Source organism: Aquarana catesbeiana, linkage group LG01, assembly GCF_042186555.1.
Source record: "Aquarana catesbeiana isolate 2022-GZ linkage group LG01, ASM4218655v1, whole genome shotgun sequence".
Taxonomy (NCBI): domain Eukaryota; kingdom Metazoa; phylum Chordata; class Amphibia; order Anura; family Ranidae; genus Aquarana; species Aquarana catesbeiana.
Window position 1 is genome coordinate 498,447,848 of NC_133324.1, and position 26,490 is coordinate 498,474,337.

Here is a 26,490-nt window from a genome sequence, read left to right on the forward strand (position 1 = left end):
TAGACACAACTACAAAAAAAACATGTTTTGATAGTTGACAATGACCTGTTATTATAATTTTATATTTACTGTATTTGTTAAAATCAGAACTAAAATAAAATTTAAAGACACGCGGCCAAACACTGAGGTTGGATGAGAGGCAGTTTAGCTTTAAGTTGCGTATGGGGTTCTTTACTGTTAGAGGAGTATGAATGTGGAACTTCCTTCCAAAGTTGGAGGTGTTGGCAGGGAGTGTAGGTAAATACAGGTAACCTTTTAAACGTGTTTCTTAGCGAACACAATATATAGTCATGTTTAAAGTGGTAGTGACCCAATCACACACACACGATGAACTGGGCGGACTGGTGTCTTTATTCAACCTTACCAACTTTATGGAATAAAAGTACAAAAAATGTAAACAATTCCTGGAAGTTCCTGGAAGTAAATTACTGTTGGGAGATGCACAAGAGACAGATGTCTGCAAAGATCACAGAAAGGGTTTTTTTTTTTGTTTTGTTTTAGAATTTAAAGCGGAACTTAAGCCATAACAACTTGATACAAATAATGTCCTTTAGGCCCCTTTCACACTGTCGGACCGTTCAGGTCCGCCTGTCAGTTTTGTCAACGTAAACGGGCCTAAACGGGCGCTCCATGTTAATCTATGGAGCGACAGATGTCAGCGTTGACATGTCCACGCTAAAATCAGACGGATGTCCCCACGTTCGCATCCGTCCTTGGCAGATCGGATCGGGCGAGATCTGATGAAAACGGACATGCTGTCCGTTTTCGTCCGATCTCTCCATAGCAACCAGCCTCGCTTGACGAGCCCCTCCCCGTGAGCAGAGAGGGACCTGTCATCCGCCTGCTCAGCGGAGATCAACGGAGAGATCTCCCGCTGAGCTGGCGGACTCCATGGCAGTGGATCCGCCTCGTGGGAATGAAGCCTTAGCAAGGAACCTACATTCCAGATTAGTAATTATGCTACCAAAATTAGTGTGTGCTGTAAATTGCCTCCAGCATTGCTCCTGTTTCTTTTTGCTGGAGACTGCCATTTTGTTGAAACACAGAGCTCCTGAACAGCTGTAAGGGGCGGTGCACACTGGTGCAATGTCAGAGATCAGATGTGATTCGCACCACACTGCAGTGAAAATCACATGGGATCTCTGTGCGATGCGATTTCAGCCATAAAGATCGAACAGGACCCTTTTTTTTGTCCGCAGCAGAATCGGATCGCATGGGTGTTCACACTGATGCGATCTGATTCCTGTCCGAGTTTGCAGATCGCACTGCGATATGCAAACTGATTTGGGCGTGTCATTAAATTTTACCTGACACTCCCAGCAGTTCGCATAGGGCAGTGTCAACTGCCACCGGGAACCATGCGATGTGGGAACCCGCAGTGGATTCGCAGGGTTCCCGCATTGCAGCAGTGTGAACTAGCCCTAAATTGTAAAGCGGAACTAAACCCATCGATTTAACGGTTTAAAAAAACTGTTCTATTTCTGAAATACCAAACCATGCAATGGCTGATGTCATAACTGATCACATGTGCAGCACCATGGCAGTTGCAAATCAAACAGAAGCAGCTTCTTTGGCTGTAAAGGATAGGAGGGTTTAATTCCATTGCACAGAGCAGGTAAGTATAGACATGATTGTTTTTTTTTAATTACCTTTACAATCACTTTAAAGTGCTTGTAAACCCTTACAGACCACTTTCACCTACAGGTAAGCCTAGATTAAGGCTTACCTGTAGGCACTTGAAATATATATTTACTATTTCCCCGTACGATGAGTTCTTCTGCGCATGCGCCAATGTATTTGGTGCATGCGCACTCTTGAAAGGGCACGCTGTGCCGTTTCAAGCTGGGTTCATGCCGTGACTGGCGGCTCCCGTGCGCATGCGCGGGAGTGACGTCACGCGACTCAGGTCAGTCACAGAACCGGAGTTCGCGGCCCCGGAAGGAAGTGGGGTGAAGACTGGACGCTCGCTGCCAGTGAGGAAATCGGGGACATCGTAGGCTCCTGTGTCAAGTAAATGACACATAATGGGCTACTATGCGATGCATAGTAGCCTATTATGCTTTACCTTTGCAGGGAAACAAAGAGGAAGTAAAACCCATTAGGGTTTACTTCCTCTTTCACAAATGGATTTTTAGTGTTCTGCATTTTTGCATTGTCTTCTATTACATTTGTATATATGTACATATATGTATGTGTATTAGACAGTGGAAATGGTGGTCTTTAAAATGTGATACAGTTGTGTAATCAGGAAGCCTGCCGTATATTTTAGGACCCGATTTTGACATGAAGGTTAATTTTGTCTTGTGATTTAGGTATATAAAGTTTGCCATGTTACATACAGTGCTGTATTTTGGCCTAGGCCAACAAGGCCCAGGCCTAGGGTGGCACTTTGTGGGGGGGCGGTGGCCGCGCCCCCCCCCCCGCACGAAAAAAGCCCCCCCTCTGCCTCCCGAGTCAGTCCATTGCTTTGCTGGCCGAGCGTCTCTCACATAGAGCACACACAGCGTGTGCTCACAGTTCCCCCCTCCCCCTCCCCTTCCCCTCTGCATAGACAGGAGAGAGAACTTGTCAGCGTCTCCTCCAGTGTTGTGATTCCAGGATCGGATTGTATCCTGGAGGGTGAGAATAAAATCCCCATCCTCTTCACTGTCTCTCCTTAAACCTCACACAGGGCTTATCTGTGCTTTGACTTTGTTTCTCTTATCATCTCCCTGTGATCTGAAATATGGACTCTCTGATAATTAACCCTTTGTGTCCTTGCTGTGCTTTACTACTCTGCTTTAATGGACACATGTACACTGCTGCTTACATATATGGTTAACTCTTTACAGCTCAATATCTGCAGGCTGGTGATTCTGGAATCAATGGCATTTAACACCTTAGTGTCTGCTTGTATATGTGGTTAACCTTTCATAGCTCCTTGTATCTCTAAGCCCTGGTTCACATTGATGCTACTTTGAAATCACACTATTTCACTTGAAGTAGCGCGATTTCAAAGTAGCAAGGTCAGCGTGATTTCAGGTGCTACTTGATAGACATTTGTGTGTCTTCATTCACAGATGTCTATTGAAGTCGCACCTGAAATCGGCAAAAGTAGTACAGAAACTACTTTTGCAAATCGGTGCGATGCTGCAAAATCAGTGTCGCACCGATTGGAACAGTGCCTCCAATAGCCTGCGACTTGTCATGCGATTTGATCTCTCAAATCGCATGACAAATTGCTCCAATGTGAACCTAGGCTTAGGCTCAGTTCACACTGGCTTTGATGGGCACTGACGAGGCTGCAATGATGAGCACTTATGAGGCTGCATTGATGGGCACTGACAAAGCTGCACTGATGAGCACTAATGAGACAGCTTTGATGGGCACTAATGAGACAGCTTTGATGGGCACTAATGAGACAGCTTTGATGGGCACTGATGAGACAGCTTTGATGGGCTCTGATGAGACAGCTTTGATGGGCACTGATGAGACAGCTTTGATGGGCACTGATGAGACAGCTTTGATGGGCACTGATGAGGCAGCTTTGATGGGCACTGATGAGGGAGCTTTGATGGGCACTGATGAGACAGCTTTGATGGGCACTGATGAGACAGCTTTGATGGGCACTGATGAGACAGCTTTGATGGGCACTGATGAGGCAGCTTTGATGGGCACTGATGAGACAGCCTTGATTGGCACTGATGAGGCTGCTTTAATGGGCACCGATGAGGCTGCTTTGATGGGCACTGATGAGGCTGCACTTGGTACCCACTTTTAACCACTTCAATACTGGGCACTTTCACCCCCCTCCTTCCCAGACCAATTTTTAGCTTTCAGCGCTGTCACATTTTGAATGACAATTGCACGGTCATGCAACACTGTACTCAAATTAAATTTTTATGTTTTTTTTCACACAAATAGAGCTTTTCTTTGGTGGTATTTAATCACCACTGGGATTTTTATTTTTTACGCTACAAATAAAAAAAGACTGAACATTAAAAAAAAAAAAAAAAAAAGCATTTTTCTTAGTTTCTGTTATAAAATTTTGCAAATAAGTATTTTCTTTTGATAAATTTTGACAAAAAATGATGCTGCTACATTTCTTTGGTAAAAATAAACCAAATCAGTGTTTATTTGATGTTGGCAGTGATGGGGGACAGATGTTTTATGGGGACACTGACATGTGTATGGGGACAGGGGTGACAGTGGTGCTTGGTGTACTGTTTGTGGGGTGATCTGTAACAGCTCTCTGTGTAAAATCATTCTCGCACAGAGAGCTGTCACAGATCTGCAGTCCGCCCCCCCCCTGCACTGAGCTTGGCGGGGAGAACTGTCACAGAGACATGCGTCTCTGTTTACATTGTGACGGCTGTGATTGGACACAGCCGTCACATGATCGGGAGGGCCGATCACAGCGCCCATATCCCGATCTCTGCTCAGCTGGATTCTGTGATCTTAATGATCACCGGACCAAGCCGCAGCGCGCCTCGTGGCCGTGCTGCGAGCATTCGCTCTGAGGAACGTTCCTGAACGTCCACTTAGGACAAGGAAATGACCACCCGGCCGTTCATGTGCAGTGGCCGGGTGGGAGGTGGTTAATGTACAGAGAGAAAGAGGTGGAACTCTAAAAAGAAAAGGTGGGGCCTAAAGAGGAAAGGGTGTGGTTTACAGATGACAGGGCGGGTCTTAAACAGGAAGGGGCTTGGCATTGACAGGAAAGGGTGGGTCGTATTTAAATTAGGGGGTGCACAAGTTTAGTCAGGCCTAGGGCAGCACAAAACCTAAATACACCTCTGGTTATATACACATATGTGCTTTGGTCAATTTTATCAGATATGATAACATTTTGAGCTGGATAAAAGGGAGTGAACCATGTAGTAGCTTGTCTACATGACTATAATAAGCCATAGTTCAAATGGGAATATAGCTTGTTAAATAGCTGGATTATCTTCTTCTTAGACATGACTCTCAGATACAAAAACTAAGCTCTCTGACTGTACTTATCACAAGGCCACTCACTGGTTATAGTGTGCAGTCCTGTGAAACTGTTTGTTGTGCTGAGAATATGTGTTTCATGGGCAAAGTACTTTTGAAAACATAAAAAGCCAAAATGATGCTACCTTTTACTTTCCCAATATTGTGCCCTCTTCCTGACACAAGTGATGTAAATAGGAGTAAGTGGCAGAAAGCATCACAAATAACCACTGATGGTGATTTTATCAATTAAACTATGCAATGGAAGTGAATCAAAGAGGACAGAGATTCAAAGTTAGACCACATACCTAACTCAATACTTAATGTCATATCATTTTTTATATATTCATTTTTTCTGTGATGGACGGGAGAACATTAGGAATCTTATAAGGAGATACATGAACGTTATCACAGGATATCAAAGTTGTTGCTGTTTGGTGAGGTTTTAAATTTACATCATAAAACCAAGAATGTCTTTTACGTATGTCCTTATTGCACGTTACGATGTATATAGGGTTAATTTACTAAAACTGGAGACTGCAAAATCTGGTGCAGCTATGCATGGTAGCCAATCAGCTTCTAACTTCAGCTTGTTCATCTAAGCTTTGACAATAAAACCTGGAGGCTGATTGGTTTCTATGCAGAGCTCCACCATATTTTGCACTCTACTCAGTTTTACTAAACCCCCCCCCCCCCTCTTCCCCATGTATGATGATTGCATGATGATTACAAACAGTCACAAGGTTTTAGGCTTGTGTTGATTTATGTACTTTATTCATGATTCATGATTTTTTTGCTTGCGTTAATATATAGTTATCTTACAGGTGGCAGAATTGGAGTCAAAGTCCCAGTCTCAGTCTACATTGACTGACACAGACCAGGAATGCGACCTCACTGAGAGACTGCGGGATTTAGAGATTCTACTAAAGAGCAAAGAAGAGGTGACTACTTATAAATATATACATGTTATAGAGTTAAAGCGTTATTAAATCCAAAACAAAAAATGTAATATATTGCAGTTTACCAATCATTACATGTGGTGGCTGCATTTGTTTTCTTTTTTTTGGCTTTTCCCCTTCTGTTTTCACCTGGTGTTGTGACCAGTAACACAGCTCCTGTATTAGTGCCCCTACTCTGAATGAAGGAGCACAGGGGGCACCTTTGGGCAGCAGCATTATTACTCTGGAGAAAGGGAAATAGTAAGTTAGAGGTACTAGCAGATTTATACATACTAACAAATTTGAGCTCACACTTTATAATCAGTTACAGTAAACCATTTGTTTCTTTTTGTGATAAAGGTTTCACATAAATAAATAAAACCTAATCATTGTAAGCACCCCTGCTAGTGTTAAATGGTTTATCTGATCTCTGGAACTGATATGTTGTGCTGGGGAGCTTGTTGTTTTGAAAAACAGACTTACTGGCTGGATCACCAGATGAAAATAGAAGAAAGAAAGCCTAAAAAATGAATGCTGCCATCACAGATTATCTAGGAAATGGTAAATTGTAATATAATAAATATTTTCGTAAGTGGACACTATGGGGTTGATTTGCTAAAACTGTAGAGTGCAGAAAGTGGTGCAACTGTGCTTTGTAGCCAATCCACTTCTAGCTTAAACTTGTTCAATTAAAGAGGAAGTAAACCCTGGTGGGTTTTACTTTCTCTTTATTTCCCTGCAAAGGTAAAGCATAATGGGCTACTATGCATAGCCCATTATGTGTCACTTACCTGAAACCAAAGCCTGCGTGCAGGAGCCACCAGTCACGGCACGACCCCTATTAGAAACGGCACGGTGTGCCCTTTCTAAAGTGCGCATGCGCTGTAGTCATTGGCGCTTGGCTTTTTTGTAAATATCTCCTAAACCGTGGAGGTTTAGGAAATATTTCAAGCACCTACAGGTAAGCTTTATTATAGGCTTACCTGTAGGTAAAATTGGTCGTACATGGTGTACAACCACTTTAAGCCTCGACAAAAAAACCTGGCAGCTGATTGGTTTCTATGCAAAGCTGCACCAGATTTTGCACTCTCCAGTTTTAGTAAATCAACCCCATGTTTTACCAATGGTAGTGACACAGATTCATAAAAGGTGATAAAATCCATTTATATATGAAAATATGGATAGTTGGAATCAGCTAAAGGGGAGAGCTGGCCTTGAGGAACTTGTCTGGATTACTGTTTTTCTGTAGGCAGATTGTAAAGGCCCAAATTAAGCCCTATTGTCCTTTTTGATGGCAGGTCACTAATATTTAAAAGGGAAGAAACTGAATGTTTTGCAGATTCCCTAATGTTTAGGAAACTTAGAAATGTTGCTTCCAATATAGTTTGGGATTAGTTCAGGTGGCTCTAAAATGCCCAGATTATGTTTAGTCGTTTAGCCTCTTTAAGCTGACCTAGTAAGAAAGGTGTTGCTGGTGTACAACAGAGCTATTAATGGCCTAAGCAAACTCTAAGCAAACTGTCATAGATTTTTCTCTCCCTAGTGGTCAGGTCAACCAAGACATAGGGGTTGATTTACTAAAGGCAAATAGACTGTGCACTTTGAAAAGTGCAGTTGCGCTCTTCAAGTGCAGTTGCTCCAGGGCTTAGTAAATGAAGTAAAGCTTCACTTTGCAAACAATACCCAATCACATGCAAGGAAAATTCAAAAAAACAGCATTTTTGCTTCCACATGATTGGATGATGGTCAGCAGAGCTCCTGCTCATTTACTAAGCTCTGTGGCAACTGCTCTTACAGTGTGCAACTGCTCTTTGCAAAGTAAACAGTCTATTTGCCTTAAGCAAATCAACCACATAGAGTCTGTGGAGTTCCAATAATTACCATGGACTCCCTTAGGTAAGTTCGATGTTGCGGTTTGGTTCAGATTTGCTCTGTGGGCAACCCCTGATAGGCATCTGAAGTAAAGAACTGAATCATCAGTGAGTCATAGTCCACAAATGGGAAAAGGTAATGGAAGCTGCACAGAGAAAAGGTCCAAATCTGTTTGATGGCAAACAAATAGAAGGCCCCCGAGGATAGGCTGGAATCAAAAACTTATCAATAGCCTGATTTCATAGGACAGGGTACCTAAGCTCACAAGAGAAACCTGGTACTTAAACACAGTTTTAGAGCACTGGGCAAAACCTGTATTCACCACCACCAGGTGACATCATGTGCACAGTGGACCATGTCTGTGCTAAAACATATTTATTTAAGGATTTGGAAGCATGTTTCATTTAGGCATGAAAGATGAGGCTTATCTGATGCAACCAGCAACTATGAAGTGTTTAAATTTCTAAGGCAGTTCATATTTTTTTACTGAATGTAGTTCATATACTGTACAGCAGGGGTAGGCAGCCACAGCTCTCCAGCTGTTTTGAAACTACAAGTCCCATGAGACATTGCAAGACCCTGACAACTACAGACATGACTCCTAGAGGCAGAGGCATGATGGGATTTGTAGTTTCACCACAGCTGAAGTGCTGAGGTTGCCTACCCCTGCTGTACAATATGTATAAATACAATTGTTTTTCTTTACTCTGGCAATAGGAGATACTTCAACTGAAAGGACAGAGACCAGACCTCACAGAGCTGGAGATTGAACGAGATGATCTCCTGCAGAAGCTAAAGGTAAGACACATGCCGGAGAATTAACTAAGCTTCCTGCATCATTATAAGGCCTAAAGCACACTGGACGTTAAAATAGCGTTCTAAAAACGTCAGTAGCTTTGCAGTGAGTTTTTCAACTTTTTTTTGTTTTTGTAATAGCGTTTTTTAGCATCTATTGGCGGTTTTTCCGCGTTAGCGTTTTTTCTTTTCTTTTTTTAAAATTTTTTTTTCCAATGGATCGAAAACGTTAAATGCTGGTGAGCGACGTTTTTGAGCATTTATTGACGTTTATCAGTGTTTATCGGCGTTTATCAGCGTTAGAGCGTTTTTACAGCTGAAAAATGTCTCTCAGAACCCATTAGTTTTTTACTGCTCAAAAACTGCTGATAACAGCCTATGTGTGCATGGACACATAGGATAACATGATGGAGAATTTAATGACTGTAGAAAAAAACATCTGCTGCCAAAAACAGCTGCTGTAAAAACGTCCAAAAACATCCAGAGTGCATGAGGCCTAATGGTGCAGGAAGCTGTTGGAAATGGCAGACGCCACATTTAAAGAACATATAGACCGGTTTCAGATCTATCTGCACCAGTTTCTATTTCAGAGTGAAATTGAAACTAGGCTGCATCTGATTAACAGAAGGAATGTGGCAGTTTTTCATATAGAAAACTGCCATAGATTTCTGCCAGGTTTGACCTTGTGATCTATCAGCAGACAGATTACATCCCCCTTTCTGCCCGTGCAGTGATTACACTACATGAGCATAAAATGCACAGGGTTGACACCCTCCTCCCTCCACTCTGAGCTGAGAAAGGGGGGAGGAGGACAGCAGAGAAATCAGAGTTTGCAGCTTCAGCTCTCTGTTCTCTGTCCTGTGTGCTATGCTTGTCACATCCACAAAACAGAACTGATTGCTCCTAATTAACAAAGGGGCTATATCTCTCTATAAGTAAATTATGAAAGTGGTAATTCAAATGTAAATGGCGTTAAGGCTCCACAAACAGAAAAGTAGCTTCAGAAATAAATTGCAGAAGTATGTGTCTCCCCTTATAAACCTGTGGACTGATGGTTATGTGTATATACAGGTGCATCTCAAAAAATGTGAATATCATCAAAAAGCTCATTTATTTCAGTAATTCATTTCAAAAAGTGAAACTCATACGTTATACAAACTATTTCCAAACAGAGTGATATATTTCAAGCAGTATCTCAGAAAATTTTGAGTATTACATAAGACCCAAAAAAAAAGAAAAAAAAGGGCTTTTAATACAGAAATGTTGACTTACTGAAAAGCATGTCAATGTACAGTATAGTATGCGCTCAATACTTGGTCGGGGGCTCCTTTTACTTAAATTATTGCATCAATGCGGAGTGGCATGGAGGCGATCAGCCTGTGACACTGCTGAGGTTATGCTTTGTTAGTGGTCTTCAGCTCGTCTGTAAGGTTGGGTCTGGTGTCTCACATCTTCCTCTTGACAGTACCCCACAGATTCTCTATGGCAGGGGGTGGCAACCTTTCAGAGGTGGAGATCTACCTGAACATCATAAAATAGATCACCAGGGTTCGGCGCCCTTGATTTTTTAAAAAATATTAACTAGCAAGGCCTAACTAAATAGTAAGGAAAACATAGAAACATGTAATAAAACAAATGTCAGTGGACAGTGCCAATACAAGTGGACAGTGCCAATAGGGCAGTGGATGGTGTCAGTAGTTTTTTTTTTTATTATCTTATTTTTTGATTAAATTGTACAACTTTTTTCAATTAAATTTTGCAATATTATTTTTTAGAAACCCTGTTGGGGGGCTTTGGTGAAATAACAAGGGTTTAAATAGACCCCTGATGTCTGTCATATTTGAGACAGAGAAAAGGACTAAGGACAGATTCCCCAGTCCCTTTTTCTGCAGCCTCAACTGCAGGGGGTTTGGATTTTACTACCACCACCCATATCCTGGCGCTCTAAGGCTGCTGCCTAAGCAGCCTTATGCTGGCGCTGGCCCTGTCCACAGTGGTGTCCTCTATCCCCCCACACAGCAATGACCCCTGCCCCCCTTCACATCACCCCTCCCCACAGTAGTGTCTTCTGGCCCTCTGCCCCATCCCATAGCAGTGACCTCTGCCCCCCTTTACATTACCCCTCTCCCCACGGTAGTGTCCTCTGGCCCTCTGCCCCTTTCCCTTCACCCCCACAATAGTGCCCTCTGCCCCCCATAGAAATGCCCTTTGCTCCTTTGACGTCACCCCCCACCCACACACACACACACAATAGTGCCCTCTGCCCCCCCCCATCCCCATAGTAATGTTCCCGGCTCCTTTGACATCCCACCCCTCACAATAGTGCCCTCTGCCCCCAATCCCCATAGCAATGTCCCCTGCTCCTTTGACATCCCCCCCATCCCCATAGCAATGTCCTCTGCTCCTTTGTCATCTCTCCCCCCTCCACACACATACACACACAATAGTGCCCACTGCCCCCCCCCTCCCCATACCAATGTCCTCTGCTCCCTTGAAATCCCCCCCCCACAATTGTGCACTCTGCCCCCCCATCCCCATAGCAATGTCCTCTGCTCCTTTGAAATTCCCCCACAATAGTGCCATCTGCCCCCTTTACCTCAAACCCCCCCCCCCCCCCCCCTTCCCACATATACATACAGCAATAAAAAACAGCTTGCTTCTCCTACCTACATAGGTGTACAAATGAGGCTGTACATCTCTGGACACAGGAGGGCGGGAGCATGAGCTGCCGGAGTTAGCTTTCCATAATACCACGCTGTTAATTGGTTGCGAGCACCATCCCATGTTCTGGCAACTAATCATCAGCCAGTTAACTTCAGAAGTTAACTTGGAAAGCTCCCGCCATCCATCGCTCGTCCAGGGATGTGTAACCTCCTGCTGTCCTGGGAGGAAGGACGAGCGAGGAGGCTGAGGAAGGACTGGCGCTGAAGTAGCGGGGGTCGGTAAAGCAGAGAAGTGTTCCCAATTGACCTGACACCTGCCTGCGATCGAAAGGTCGATCAGGATAGACTGGTTGCTGACCCCCGCTCTATGGGGTTTAGGTCAGGCGAGTTTGCAGGCCAATGAAGCACAGTGATATAATGATCATTAAACCAGGTATTGGTACTTTTAGCAGTGTGGGCAGGTGCCAAGTCCTGCTGGAAGATGAAATCAGCATCTCCATGAAGCTAGTCAGCAGAGGGAAGCATGAAGTGCTCTAGAATTTCCTGGTAGAAGGCTGCACTGACTTTGGACTTGATAAAACACAGTGGGCCAACTCCAGCAGATGACATGACTCCCTAAATCATCACTGACTGTAGAAACTTCACACTGGACCTCATGCCACTTGGATTCTGTTCCTCTCCACTCTTCCTCCAGACTCTGGGACCTTGATTTACAAATAAAATGCAAAATTTACTTTCATCCGAAAAGAGGACTTTGGACCGCTGAGCAACAGTCCATTCCTTTTTCTCCTTAGCCCAAGTAAGACGCTTCTGACATTGTCTCTGTTTCAGGAGTGGCTTGACACAAGGAATGCAACAGCTGAAACCCATGTCCTGGATACGTCTGTTTGTGGTGGCTCTTGAAGCACTGACACCAGTCGTATTCCACTCATTGTGAATCTTCCACAAAATCTTGAATGGCCTTTTACTTCACAATCCTCTCAAGGCTGCAGTTATCTCTTATGCTTGTGCACCTTTTTCTACAACACTTTTTTCCTTCCACTCAACTGTCTATTAATATGCTTGGATACAGCACTCTGTGAACAGCCAGCTTCTTTAGCAATGACTTTTTGTGACTTTTCTCCTTGTGGAGGGTGACTCCAATGACTGTCTTCTGGACAACTGTTAAGTCAGCCGTCTTCCTCATGATTGTGTAACCTACTGAACCAGACTGAGAGACCATTTAAAGGCTTAGCAAACCTTTAGAGTGGTTTTGAGTTAATTAGCTGATTAGAGTGTGACACCATGAGTCTACAATATTCACATTTTCTGAGATACTGAATTTTGGGTTTTCACTAGCTGTAAGCCATAATCATCAATATTAAAAGAAAGAAATGCTTTAACCACTTAAGGACCAGGCCTATTTTTCAAACTTGTGTACAAGTTAAAAATCTTTGTTTTTTGCTAGAAAATTACTTAGAACCCCCAAACATATATTTTTTTCCCAACACCCATTTTTTTTTATATTGTGAAAGATGATGTTAGGCCGAGTAAATTGATATCCAACATGTCCCGCTTCAAAATTGTGCCTGCTCGTGGAATGGCGACAAAGTTTTACCCTTAAAAATCTCCATATGCGACGTTTTAAAAAATTATACAGGTTGCATGTTTTGAGTTAGAGGCAGCTAGCTGCTGCCATAACAACAATATTCCACTTCAAAGAGCCGCCGTATAATGACGGGGGGCGGGTAAGTGGTTAAATATATCACTCTGTAATGAATTTATGTAATATGAGTTTCCCTTTTTGAATTGAATTACTGAAATTAACTTTTTGATGATATTCAATTTTTTTGAGCTGCACCTGTATATGTATGCAAAGTATATACTCTCTGGCAGTGGACTGTGTCCTCATGTCCCATGCAAGACCATGGTCGCAACATTGGTCTTGATGATGTCAGTGATGTCCGACTGCTGGAGTGCAGGGGAAAAAAGGTAGCGGGGGCCCGTCTAGCAGTAAGGATTAGGCATTTAGGAGAACAATGTAGTTGTATTATTAATCCGTTGCAATTTTCATTTTTTTTATTTTTCATATCTGGAGACTGTGGCTTTATTGGTAGTATTTGGGTGCTATGTATACAATTTTCCATCTCCCAATTATAGGAGGGGCCAGACACTTTTTTTCCTGCATTCCTCTACACCTACAATATTAAGCCCATACTTCTTGCCAGTGAAGCAGAGAGGCAGAGGCTATGCAGAAAGGCAAATTAATGGCATAACTAGCCCTATTCACTGACAGCTCTTGACAGTGATGAAACAGGATTGTGTCCTTTGTGATAGTACATACATCCCTGATTAGTTCCTGCTTTTCTACTTCATTATATGCTAGTTAAGGAAGCTTTCTTCATTATTATTATACAGTACTTTCTGTGAAGTAGGGGCTGTGGCGACTGAAAGTTTAGGAGGGAAAAGGTAGCTACAACTGGCCAGCCTGTATTTTAAGGATACCAGTAGAATTTGGCAAAAAATGGTACCAGTATATTGCAAAGTTATTTAAAATTTTACATCTATTAAATGCATTTAATTTACTTTAAAGGTGTCCTTATTCATTTTAATGTGAAATAACTTTTTAATTAAGTTTAAAAGTTTCTAGTTTATTAAGTTTATTAACCTTAAAATGTGAATGCCTCTAAATTAGGCATTATGTCAGAGGCTGCTTATCCTATCCTTCAGTGGACTTACGTAAAATGAACCTGAACCCAAAAACATTGGGAACATGTAAAAACGGTAATTGTGTGTAGTTATGATCATAAAAAAGGACCTATTCTCTTGAATTCCACAAGAAAAATAGCAGTGCACTTTGTGTGCCTAGATACTTCTGTACCTTGAGTCTTATAGCTGTGTATCTCTAGTGTGAGGTCATCTTAGACGGCCCTCTAAATTTCCACTCGCCTGCTCGCATTAGGCGAGTGTAAATATGCTGATGGCAAGTGTGGTCTGTGCTGCCACAATTGGGGTTGAATGGGTGCCGATTATCCTCCCAGCCTCCACCCCTGTCATTCTCTTAGCAGGTAGTAGTAAAATAAAAAATGCAGTGCTAGAACAGTAGCATAAAATAACAAAATATCAAGCAATGATAGAACTAATAAAAGTCCAATATCACAAGTCCATATTATTATTATTATTATTATTATACAGGATTTATATAGCGCCAACAGTTTACGCAGCGCTTTACAACATTAGGGAGGACAGTACAAGTACAATACAATTCAATACAGGAGGAATCAGAGGGCCCTGCTCGTTAGAGCTTACAATCTAGGAGGGAGGGTCAAGTTATACAAAAGGGTAATAGCTGTGGGGGATGAGCTAATGGAGAAAATAGTGCAGTTGTTAGATGGAGGCAGGATAGGCTTCTCTGAAGAGGAAAGTTTTCAGGGATTGTCTAAACGTGGATAAGTTTGGAGACAGTCTGACAGATTGGGGTAGGGAATTCCAGAGGATGGGCGAGGCTCGGGAGAAGTCCTGGAGGCGGATATGGGAGGAGGTGATGAGGGAGCTAGAGAGCAGGAGGTCCTGGGAAGAACGGAGATGGCGATTAGGTTGGTATTTTGAGACTAGGTTAGTGATGTAGCTGGGGGCACAGTCGTAGATGTCTTTGTAACTTATTGTTAGTATTTTGAATTTAATTCGTTGGGCGAGTGGCAGCCAATGGAGGGATTGGCAGAGGGGAGTAGCAGACACTGAGCGGTTTGTAAGGTGGATGAGTCTGGCAGCAGCATTCATGATGGACTGAAGGGGGGATAGTCTATTTAAAGGTAAGCCAATGAGGAGGGAGTTGCAGTAGTCGAGTCAAGAGATAACCAGGGAGTGAATCAGGAGCTTTGTGGTTTCATTGGTTAGAAAGGGACGTAGTTTAGAGATGTTGCGGAGGTTGAGGCGGCAAGCTTTGGAAAGCAATTGAATGTGGGGCCGAAAGGAGAGTTCAGAATCCAGGATAACACCTAGTACCCTGACATGTGGGGACGGGTGGATGGTTGTGCCATTGCTCTTGACAGACAAGTCAGGGGAAGAGGCACGTGAGGGAGGAAATATTATAGGCTCGGTTTTGGACAAGTTGAGTTTGAGGAAGTGGTGTGACATCCATACAGATATGTCGGTTAGTAAGTTAGTGATGCGTGAGGAGACTGATGGAGTGAGTTGAGGGGTGGAGAGATAGATTTGTGTGTCGTCAGCGTAGAAATGATATTGAAAGCCGTGAGAGGCTATCAGCTGACCCAGGGAAGAGGTGTAGATTGAAAATAAAAGAGGTCCAGGAACAGAACCTTGGGGGACCCCGACAGAGAAGGGAAGAGGAGTGAAGGAAGTAGAATTGTATATATTGAAGAATGGGTATAGTAGCCAACATCCATGCTCCATGCAGATAAAAGGGCTATAAGTGAAGATAGGGTGATATTCCTCCACACCAGAGAGAATCTCATTCCACACCCAGTGAGAGTAAGTAAGCCTGCTTACCAGCTATCCCTGACTATGGATAAAAGTGGTCACACCAAGCGTAGGGAATTAGGTCTCCCCAGAAACCTCATAGGCTCTCTTCAATTCTCACCAATCACTCCATACTCAGAAGTAAAAAACAAAAAATACTCCCATAGTGCAGTACATCAAAGGTTCAATGTATTTATACTAAAGAGGATTGCACTTACAAGATAAGAATGTGTCATCAGCATGTAATGGATTCCAGTAGATAAATGAAGGATAGCAGGGCCTGACATACAGCGGGAGTCAGCAAAGAACTAGATGAGGTGGGAGCGGGGCAGGGAGGGGGTTTGGGCAGGAGCTGCCAAAGTTAACTTTTCCTATTAACAAACTAGTGATTGGTTGCTCAGACCGCCTAGCAACCAATCTCCAGCTTGTTAATAGGAAAAGTTAACTTTGGCAGTTCCCGCTCCCCTGTCCAGTGCTTTGCTTCGCTGTAAGTCTCTTTGCATCCTAAATCAGTGAAAGTGTCATTCATTGGTTTTAATTTTTTTTAATGCTATATTTAATATAGCATTACAATTTTTACTTAACAAGGCAGTAATGATGTGTACAGTGCCTTTAGTAGCCAATCATATCTTATCCTTATTTTATTTATCAGTCAATGAAATATGCATTGTTAATATTGTTAAAGTTGTAACTTAATTCTGCCTAAAACATTTAACAGTGTTTTTTATGAGATAATTTATGAGGGCGTGTTTAGGGGCCGAATTAGGAGCAGGGTAGGGGTTGGGTGGGGCAAGTGGTGGCGAGTAACTCTTAAGGCATGGCGAGTAGCTCAGGACTTGAAATGTTGAGCCCTGATCTAAGATGGTGATGTAACTACTGTGTTGCTCACTATTCTCTTTACTGGAGAGCAAGCTGTACCTGAAGACATGCATTGCATGCATTTCCCTGCATCTGCTTCATTCATTCTGTGGATTTATGCTTTCCAAGCCTCTCCTGCTGCTTTTTGAACACTATCTCACAGTCATCAGCGTGGTATGTAGGTAGTATCGGTGACCAGATCTTTTTCCTCTGTTTGCCTTTTTTGGTTGTGGCTTTCACAGTTCAGGCCAAAATGCTTTCTCTTTGTTTTGGCTCGAGTGAGAAAAGGTTTGAACCTTAGTCAGGTTTGCCCCTCTCTTCCTGTTCAGATAGCAGGCTGTCATTTGCACAGGAATGATAGAAAATCTCTCCACCTGGAAAAGAGACACCAACAAAAATACTTATTTTAATAGCATGGGGAATGTATGGACTCTTTATGAGGTTTTTATCGCTTTGTACCTCCCAGCTCTGTTTCCCTCCTTCCCTGTCCTGGTGTCACTGGGATAGGAATTGAATGAAAATGTAAATAATGGGGTTATAATGGGCCATGAAAGCCTGAAATAATCTTCTCTCTGTTATTTCTAAGACTAAATTGGTTTTGACTTATAGTTGGGCTATAATTTAGTAGATTTCTATAAGCTTTTGTTTAGAGAGTCTGTTGTTCATGAGCAAAACCCTGCTATTAAAGTTTCATTTTTAGACATTTATGCTACTGAGCAACTTTGCCATTTAAACTGAACATACATTTCAAAATGCCACATCTAGTCAAAATTTACTACAGTGTATGGAATTACATTAAACGAACCAAAAGACCTAAAACCGGCCATAGATGAGTCGAAAACTGAACGTTCTGTCGATTGAAAAACAAAAATAGTTTCTTGAAGATGGATGTTCTCCCTCGATTCTTATACCTTTTCCAGACCATTCCTATCTATATCCCCACCTCGTTCTTCAAAAGGCTCCGTCAGATCTTCTTTAAATTTATATGGCAGGGACGTCGCCCCAGGATAAAACATGACACAATGATTCTCCCGAAAGTCAGGGGGGGTGCGGGGGTCCCAGATGCCTCTATATACCATAAGGCAGCGGTACTCGTGCGTATAGTGGATTGGTTCCACCACTCTTCCTCCAAACTTTGGGTTCAACTAGAGAAATATCTTAATGAGGCTGATCTTTGCGCCCTGCCATGGACCCCTATGGCTGGGCGTGGGGACGGCTTATTCTCCACTGCTCTTACTCGCCAAACTCTCCAGATTTGGGACCGCATGATCTCAGCGAGTAAATTGTCTAAAATCCAGGGCCCAATGACCCCTCTCTTCGGGACTCCGGCTTTCCCCCCAGCAGCGAACAAGTTAAGATTTGGACCCTGGAGTAGGGATAGCCATAGACGTTTAGCACAGGTCTTACGCGCTGACCCATCCTTGAGAACGGACATACCCTCTCGGACGGAATTAGGGACCTCAACAATGTGGTTACAAAGGGGTCAAATAACGTCATACATACGCACTTTCTCATCCATCTCAGAGATACTGGCCGACCCATCAGACTTTGACGAACTGCTTTTACAACCAGACCCACCAATACATGTAGTATCACTGTTGTATTCCCTACTACTGAACGAATATGCCCCTGACCTTCCAACATATACACAGAAATGGGAAGCGGAGCTGCAACACTCCATCTCCCCCACTGATTGGCAAAAAAGCTTTATCCTAACGCATAGGATTTCCCTGGCAACCAAGAACCAAGAAAAAGGGTTTAAATTATTAACGAGGTGGTACAGATGCCCAGTAGATATTAAAAAGTTTAACCCCTCTTTGACAGACGTGTGTTGGAGATGCCTGTCCTCTAGCGGGACAATGCTTCACATCTGGTGGGCTTGCCCTCCAATCTGGAAACTATGGCAAAAGGTCTTTGATCTTTACAGCAGGCTGATGGCGACATCAATCAAACCCACACCAGAGATAGCCCTATTATCTATACTCCCAGGCCCCCTCAAGTCGATTAAAAAAGATGTACTGCGCCACTTTCTGGCAGCAGTTAGGACAGTGATCCCCCGACATTGGAAAACGACAGATGTGCCTTCCTTGGGAGAATGGGTGGTTGAAGTGGACCAGATAAGAGATCTGGAGCGCCTGTTGGCGGAGGAAGTGGGAAAGGAGGAGCAGTTTACCGCCACCTGGACCTCATGGTCCATGTTTCGCTATTCTGATGAGTTTTCCCTTTGGGTCAGAGATACCCCACCCTTACCCGCCGATTAGCCATGCTGGAGTGCCTGGTGCCTCAGGTACCATCCCACACTTCTACTCACGTTCTTATTTCTGACTTTTTCTGTCTCCTCTTTGTTAAGTACTGAACCGACCACTCACATATATAGTTAAAGATCATATCTTTGGACTAGCTAAATGACTTGATTATCTATAATAGGTGAATAAAAGACTTCTACAGCAGTCTAATTCGTTGAGAGGGAACCCTCAGATAACACCAACCCGCGAAACCACAAGGTTCATTATATGTTGGCCCCCACCCGTATATTATTCCTCTCTTAGAATAAAGATTTCAATATACAATATGATATACCAGTAGTTCACCGAAAGCTGTATGTTAAAATGATCACTCCTGTTTATACATGGGTAAAGTACACCTCACTATTCTATGTATACTATATGTGTTGCCAAACTGTAAAGAATGGTATTTTTCTGTTATATTCTTTGTGTTCTTACTTTTGAAAATAAACTAAGATTGAAAACAAAAATAGTTTCTACAATTATGCCATCATTTGTTACGTTGGGTACCCCTTGCTAAGCTCGGGATAAGGAAGACATTTTAATTTCCCTGTACGTTGCAGCAATATGTGTACTAAGTTGATAGCTGTAAACTGTCATGCTACGCATTGTATACAATTTCCATATGAGGCCATTGAAGTTACTGCAGGGTTCCATGAAAAAAAGAGAGAGAGCCATGAAAAAAAAATATATATTTTTTGCATGGATAGTTCTGCAAACTGACTGTGCAGTCAGCATTTACAGATCAGACTGCAGTGTCGATCCATTGCATGGTGTATCCAGTTTTAGGAAGCGTAGTGTAATTCATAATACAGTAAAGGAAGTCATCACTGAAGGTGACATTTAACCCTGCAGATTATATACAGTATTTCTATACATTTGCCTCTTGAAATCTCTTTAGTTCACGTGGCTTTGTTTTGCTGTGCATTCTCATTGTCAGCTTACTCCAGGTTGCCATGGCAATTCTTTGTCCTGATGCTTTGTTGAAGGATACAGAGCTGGCTCCCTGTTATTTTACCATGTTGGAAGGGAGAAGTTCTGAATGAGGGGGGAGCAGTTTATTCTACATTCCTCATGAAGCAAGCGGGGTCTCTACTGAGATTTTCTTATAGAGCAACTGTGCCAAAAACCTGACAGGTCTACATATGAATCGCTTCTATACATTTATTTATACACATACATTTATATAATGTACATCACCCCCACTTTTATACTTTAAAATCTTGACTGTCATAACATCTTAGCCTAGTGCAGATAACAATGGTTTACCCTGTGAGTCCTTGTGTGGGTCCTTGTGAATTCTATAGGAAAAAAAAAAATAGGTATTCTCTGCTAGGGATTGTGCAGCATGTGGCATTGTAATAAATGTTCTTATGTTGCAGAAACCGAGGAGCATATTAAAATCATAGATCAGCAAACACAGTAGGCTCCTGCTGCTTCTTCACCCAATACATATATACTATCTTGTGCATGTTGGACAATCCTGCTTTAATGAGTAAAGCAAACTGTACATAGGGCACCATATTGGAAAAAAGAGAGATAGAGAGAGAGACTTACAGTTCTGTTTACATCTTGCTTTGCTTTGACTTCACTTCAAACATTATACCCCATGTCGCTTTCAAAGCATCTTCAAATCTCCATAGAAGTCTATGGCAAAGCTCGCTTGAAGCCCCACAAAGCCTCACCAAAGCCTCATTGAAGCTCCACCAAACAGCTGTCACATGACCCAGATCTTTCCCAGCCAGTCTGCAGGGAACCATAAGCAGGAGTAGCTTCTAATTCTCTGCTTAATATCAGTAAACGGTTTTAAATTTTCATACAAATATATATTTCAAATAAAATCTTTATTATTTTTTCTGCCTTCGTTGTGTTTAGCTGGTTAGTGGGCAGAGGAGGGAGGAGTGGGCTGTCATTTACCACTGTGTATAAACCGACGTATGTATGAATGTGAGTTAGGGATTGTAAGCTCCTTGAGGGTAGGGACTGATGTAAATGTACAATGTATATGTAAAAGCGCTGCATAAATTGACGGCGCTATACAAGTACCTGAAATAAATAAATAAATAAAATATGTGACTCTGTAGTCACATGGGCTGCTCAGATGTGATAGGGAGGAAATGCTCAGCATAGAAACTCATTGAAAACGAAACAGAGCATAGTTGCCACAGCTGTAAAATCCCTAGCTGAATTGGGGTCATGAACAGATAGAGAGCAGCAGGATCAACCAAGTTTTTTTTGCAGAATACAGAAAACGAATCACATAGTGACTGAATGAGTATGAACAGCATGTAATACACCATTTATTGATAGTTTTTTTTATGATGTGGGTTTAGTGCCATACAGGACTCACAAGAATTTTCTGAAAATTGAGCCATGGGGGGCCCCGCTGACAGCACCCAGCTCGACAAACTTTTGTGAAATCAAAAGGGCCAGGGGGTGATGGGGAAATTGTATATTTTATATTTCCTTATTGTTGGTTTATATTGTGGCTCACTAATGAATTCTAGGCCTCCAAATCCTGGTCAAGGAGACATATAAGGTCATGTGTATTGTTTTACCTTACTGATGTAAAGCTTGAGGAATGCAGGATGACCGAGCCCACTATCTCCCTTAAAAGGTGATATCACTGTCCCAACAACTTTGATTGGTCATTTACTCACATACTAGCCTGTATCTACCACAGCCCAAACTGGAATAGGCTAGTCTCAAACAAGAGCTTGCAACCATACAAGCTTCTGATCTGACCAGCCATGTTGCGTAACAGAAAACGAGACTCCATGGTGGAAATAGCATCTTTAGTTAAGTATTCTTGTTATTTTTTCTAATGTTATCTGTATCTGTCATTACTTTTAATAAATGCTATACTTTTAAGTATTTGTGTGATCTCTCTTTGCACATATCAAACACAACCCTAAAGGAGCTTTTATAGTTTAGAATTTTCAAGAGATACTGGCCCTGACCCGAACTGGGTATGGGCAGCGTGTTTCAGTCTAGTGAACTGGAATGCCCATGTCTCTGGGATATCCAGTTCCCTCTTCAACTGTGCAAAGGTTTACAATTGATGGAGATACATGAGCCCAAATTTGGCCCATCTATATCCATCTTCTAAGTGGAAAAATTCCTTCAAACAGGGGTTAAACCATAACAGGGCATTGGGTGATAGATGAAGAGGACTGTTGCTATATGTTTTAGACAGATCCCCATGATCTGCTTAGCAAATCTGAGCATCTCCCAATCCCCTACCGTGGGCGCCACCCCCTAAAGAAATTTAATAAGGTTTCATAAGAAGTTACCAATGCCGCCTCAACCGCAGTTGCAGCATTATTCAGCTGTGGGAACATTTGCCAATGAATATGTACTAATTGTGAGGCTAGATAGTATAGGCCGAGGTCAGGTACCGCCAGTCCCCCCCCTCCTCACTAGTAATTGTAAGAGCTCCAAGGAGACCCTAGCCGCCCTGGTGCCCCAACAAAAAGGAAGTCAGCAATGAATTCATATAACGAAACATTTTTTTCGGGATATAGATTGGGGCATTAGAGAGCACATAAAGAAATTTAGGCAGCAAAATTATTTTGAATAGATTAGCTCTACCCAGCAATGTAAGTGGTAGGTCCTTCCATTTCTGGATCCTGTCACTAAAAGCTCTAATTATGGGCCATAGGTTCACCTCATTAAATGAGTCCACCGGTAACTGAACCATTATTCCCAAGTACTTGAATTGTGATGTTACGGCTAAAGGGCACTGTGTGGGGAGATTTAAATTTAGCTGTGGATCCAGAGGAAAAAGGACCGATTTGGTCCAATTAATTCTAAAACCAGAGAAATCTCCAAATTCCCGGATTAAGGAAACTGCAGCAGATAAAGACGCGTCTGAATCTCCCAAGTATAGGAGCATGTCATCCGCGTATAATGAGACATGTTCCTCCAGGTCCCCAACCAAAAATCTCTTAATGGTGTCATGGGTCCTGAGTTTAGCTGCTATCAGCTCAATGGCCAGAGCAAACAGGAGAGTGGACAGGGGACACCCCTGCCTCATTCCCCTATGGATCTGGAAAGTGTCTGATATGAGCCCATTAACTCTAATACTCGCTTGGGGATCTTTGTATAGGAGTGTTGGACCTGTAGGTTGACATATAGTCTTCAGAGATTCATTTGGGTGCAGCGGCCCGGTATGAATCCTGTCTGGTCAGAATTAATTAATTTAAGGATCACCAATAGCAATCTGCTGGCCAAGACTTTGACTAGTTTCTTGACATCAGAGTTGATCAGAGATATTGGCCTATTTGACTCACATTCTTGCGGATCTTTCCCAGGTTTGGGAATCACCGCAATCAAAGCCTCCCGCATAGAATCCGGGAGTATACCTTCCTTTTCTGCCGCTATAAAGACTTTTTGTAAATATGGTGCCAGTTTTTCTTTATGCAATTTCCCATTGATTAGGAACTGGTGTTTCCTCCCCATTCTCTCCCCAGTATTGATCAATAGCTGTTTTGCATTTCAGGGTGATAAATTCCTCCTGCAGCCACTGTATATTCATACGCCAGTGCCGTCGTCCCCGTGGAGCATTCAGGTCTAATATGACCTCCAGCGGGGAGTGATCTGATATGGCTCTTGGGAGATATCTGACACTGGATATGATCGGGAGACCATCTATAGAGGATAATAGTAAGTCTATTTTAGACAGTGTCCTATGAGTCTCCGAGTGACAGGAGTATTCCCTGACTCCAGGATTTCTTTGTCGCCATACATCTGTGAGAGCGTAGCTCTCCAGCCAGGACAGGATATGGCGAGAGTCAGATGTACATCCATGTCTGTCAAGAACCCCATCTGTCACTGCATTGAAATCTCCTAGCAATAGTAGTGGACCCGGTGCGATCAGCACAGCTTCCTTTAAAAAAACCTCCAGCACCTGGAAAGAGAATGGGGGAGGAACATATACACACACAAATGTTAAGCATACATTAAACATTTGACATACTAGTATAGCATATCTACCATTAGGATCTAATTTGACCTGTACAATGTGCGCCACAGCCTTTTTGGTGACCAGGATGGCTACCCCTCTCGAGTAAGTGGAGTATTCAGCATGAAGCACTCTCATAATGTTGGCTTTTTTTAAAGCCATAACTTTTAGACCCCTGTAGGTGTGTTTCCTGCAGTAGGATAATATGGGGTTTATACCTCTTTATAAAATCAAATATGAGAAATCCCTTTAGCTTTGAATTTATGCCTTGTAGCTTTGAATTTATGCCTTGTACATTCCAAGACATCAAACTTATCTTACCCGCCATTCATGGTGGAGAAGATAAATACAGCAAAGTGGGGAGGAACATCACGTGAACAGGTATTGAACAGATTATCCACCATGCGAAGATCAGAACAGAGAGCAACAGCAGCACACAGCACAATCTGGTAATGACCATTATGCTCAAATACTGTATATTCTAAGAGCTACATTACCACCTGGAAAGGTATCAGCAAGCCCTTCATCATGTAATAAAACTGCCTGTTGAGATGGAGTGAGACATGAATGGAGCTTGGCAAAGGCTGCAAACTGGACAGTTTCCTCAACGAAAACACTACTGAAGTCTTGAGGGAAAATAGATTTCATTTTTTTTATAAAGGAAGTCCAGGGCCCCCTCTGACAGGGGACCCAGTGCAATTGCCTCTTTTACCCCCTTATAAATCCAGTACTGTGTGTTTGTACTCACTAATAAGAAGCAATTCTTGCTAAGTTTGTTAAGCTGTGCATGCTTGGCATTTTCTGTGTATTGGATTTGTTTGGGAAATTGTTGTTTCTAGAATTAGCCCTCCTGTTGGAATTGCTGTGCTGTATTAGACTGTTTGATTTCTGCTCTGCACAAACACCTGCTTTCTGCATAACCTGTAGCTGCACACAGATATAGCTACACTGCACTGCTCACAAATGCAAAATTTCTGGACAAGAATCTGTGTGTCCATTGCAGTCAGTGAGCAATCTTTTTCCAAAGATGAGGCTGATTTGCAACAGGGAGAGATACTGTATATGCTAGCCCTATGCTCATACACAGTTGAGCCTTCTTTGAAACATGAAGAGAATTATGAAGCAAACAATGCAGAAATGTCTGATAATCTATCGAATCTGTGGAAAAGGACTATGCAATGTATAACTGCTGCTGATGAAGCATGTAATAATGCAAAGCAACTATACAGTGCACTCACAAAGCTAAAAAGAGTACTTGAAACTTACATAAGACTTTATGAAAATAATTCTTCTCTTCTATCAGATAATATTGCTGAAGAGTTTCTGCTAGGGTTAAATAGTTTTACTGCCATTAACAAACACACTTTTGGAGGCCACATTTCTAAGGCCGGGTTCACACCTATGTGAATTAGTTGCGGGTTTCCCCGCATCTAATTCTCACAGCAGGAGAATGTGACTGACTCCCTATGGAGCCGGTTCATACATCTCCGATGTGGCTGCGGAGCACACTGCACAGATACGCTGTGTGTCTTTGGCTCCGTTTCAGGGCCAAATTGAGGCAACAATTCTGCCCTGATTCGTCCCAGAAACGGAGAACAGGAACGGACAGCGTTGCTGTACGATCCGCGGCCGGTTTAGGTGTGAACCGAGCCTTATAGATGAGAAGCTATCAAAACTCAACCAAACAGTAAACAGGCTCAAGTTACCCAGGCAGAAGTACAAGCTGGCCAAACTTTTGCACAGGAAGAAGCACAAACTGCCCAAGGTGCTCAAGCACAGGCAGGAATAGAAGCGGCCCAGCCAGGAGCACAAACTGGTCAAGTGTGTATGCTGGCAGATGGAAGTCCAACTCAGACAGGAGCCCTACTAGAAATTCATCAGAATAAAAGAAAGAAAGCAGCAGCCTTAGCCAAGTTCAAACATTTAAAATAAGCTGCAAAAGAAGAAGTCATCCATTATCCTCAGTTGACAGTGTTCGATGAGTCTGCAAGATGGACCTTGCACTTTGTCCTAAGCCAGAACAATGAACATGCAATTACACCAGACGCTTTAAACCCTGTACACCAATCCACATTACATTCAGCAGCAGGAGAGGCTACAGCAATCAACCACATGGGTCACCCTGGCCTGTTACATGCTTTTCTACCACCCAAGTTACTAATATCCTATTCAACAATTCATGTGCCACTGCAGACTATCCTTAATCTAGCTCACCAAATCATTCAAAAACCTTGTGAGACTGCTCACAATGTTATTGAGACCCACAGCACGAGACCTCCAGATGCCAAGCCTTAACCTGGACTAAACTTGTCTTCTGCTCCATTCTTCCCAACGCCTAAACACCAGGTATTAGATACCACCACCTGTAGCAACGATGAAGTAACACCTTTCACAGCAAGGGCTAAAGGAACAGATATGTTGGTCTTTGCTGAGTACATAACTCGTAGAACTAATTACCACCAGCCACATGAAGTTGACAGTCACCCAAAGAACTACAAAAGCTGGAATACCACCTTTATATCATTAGTCCAGGACCTCTGTATCCCATCTATGCAAAACTTTAATTTGTTAATCTGATGATTAGGTCCTCAGTCATCGGACTGTGTAAAACTATTCATATCCACAAACCAGACAAAGGCTGTAATCTTGGATGGGAGAGATTAGAGCAAACTGAAAGGAGCTTTGAATTTTCTGAGCTTGCC

At 42.7% G+C, this 26,490-nt stretch overlaps 1 protein-coding gene across 2 annotated transcripts in view; it reads left to right on the forward strand.

Annotated features, from left to right (window-relative positions):
* The window catches only part of HOMER3 (homer scaffold protein 3), a 256,887-nt gene that overhangs the window by 182,589 nt on the left and 47,808 nt on the right, over positions 1-26,490 (forward strand). For both annotated transcript variants that reach the window (XM_073592618.1, XM_073592609.1), the window contains exons 7-8: positions 5,781-5,897; positions 8,484-8,564. In XM_073592618.1, coding sequence (XP_073448719.1) covers positions 5,781-5,897; positions 8,484-8,564 — 198 coding nt within the window. The remainder of the gene's footprint in view (positions 1-5,780; positions 5,898-8,483; positions 8,565-26,490) is intronic.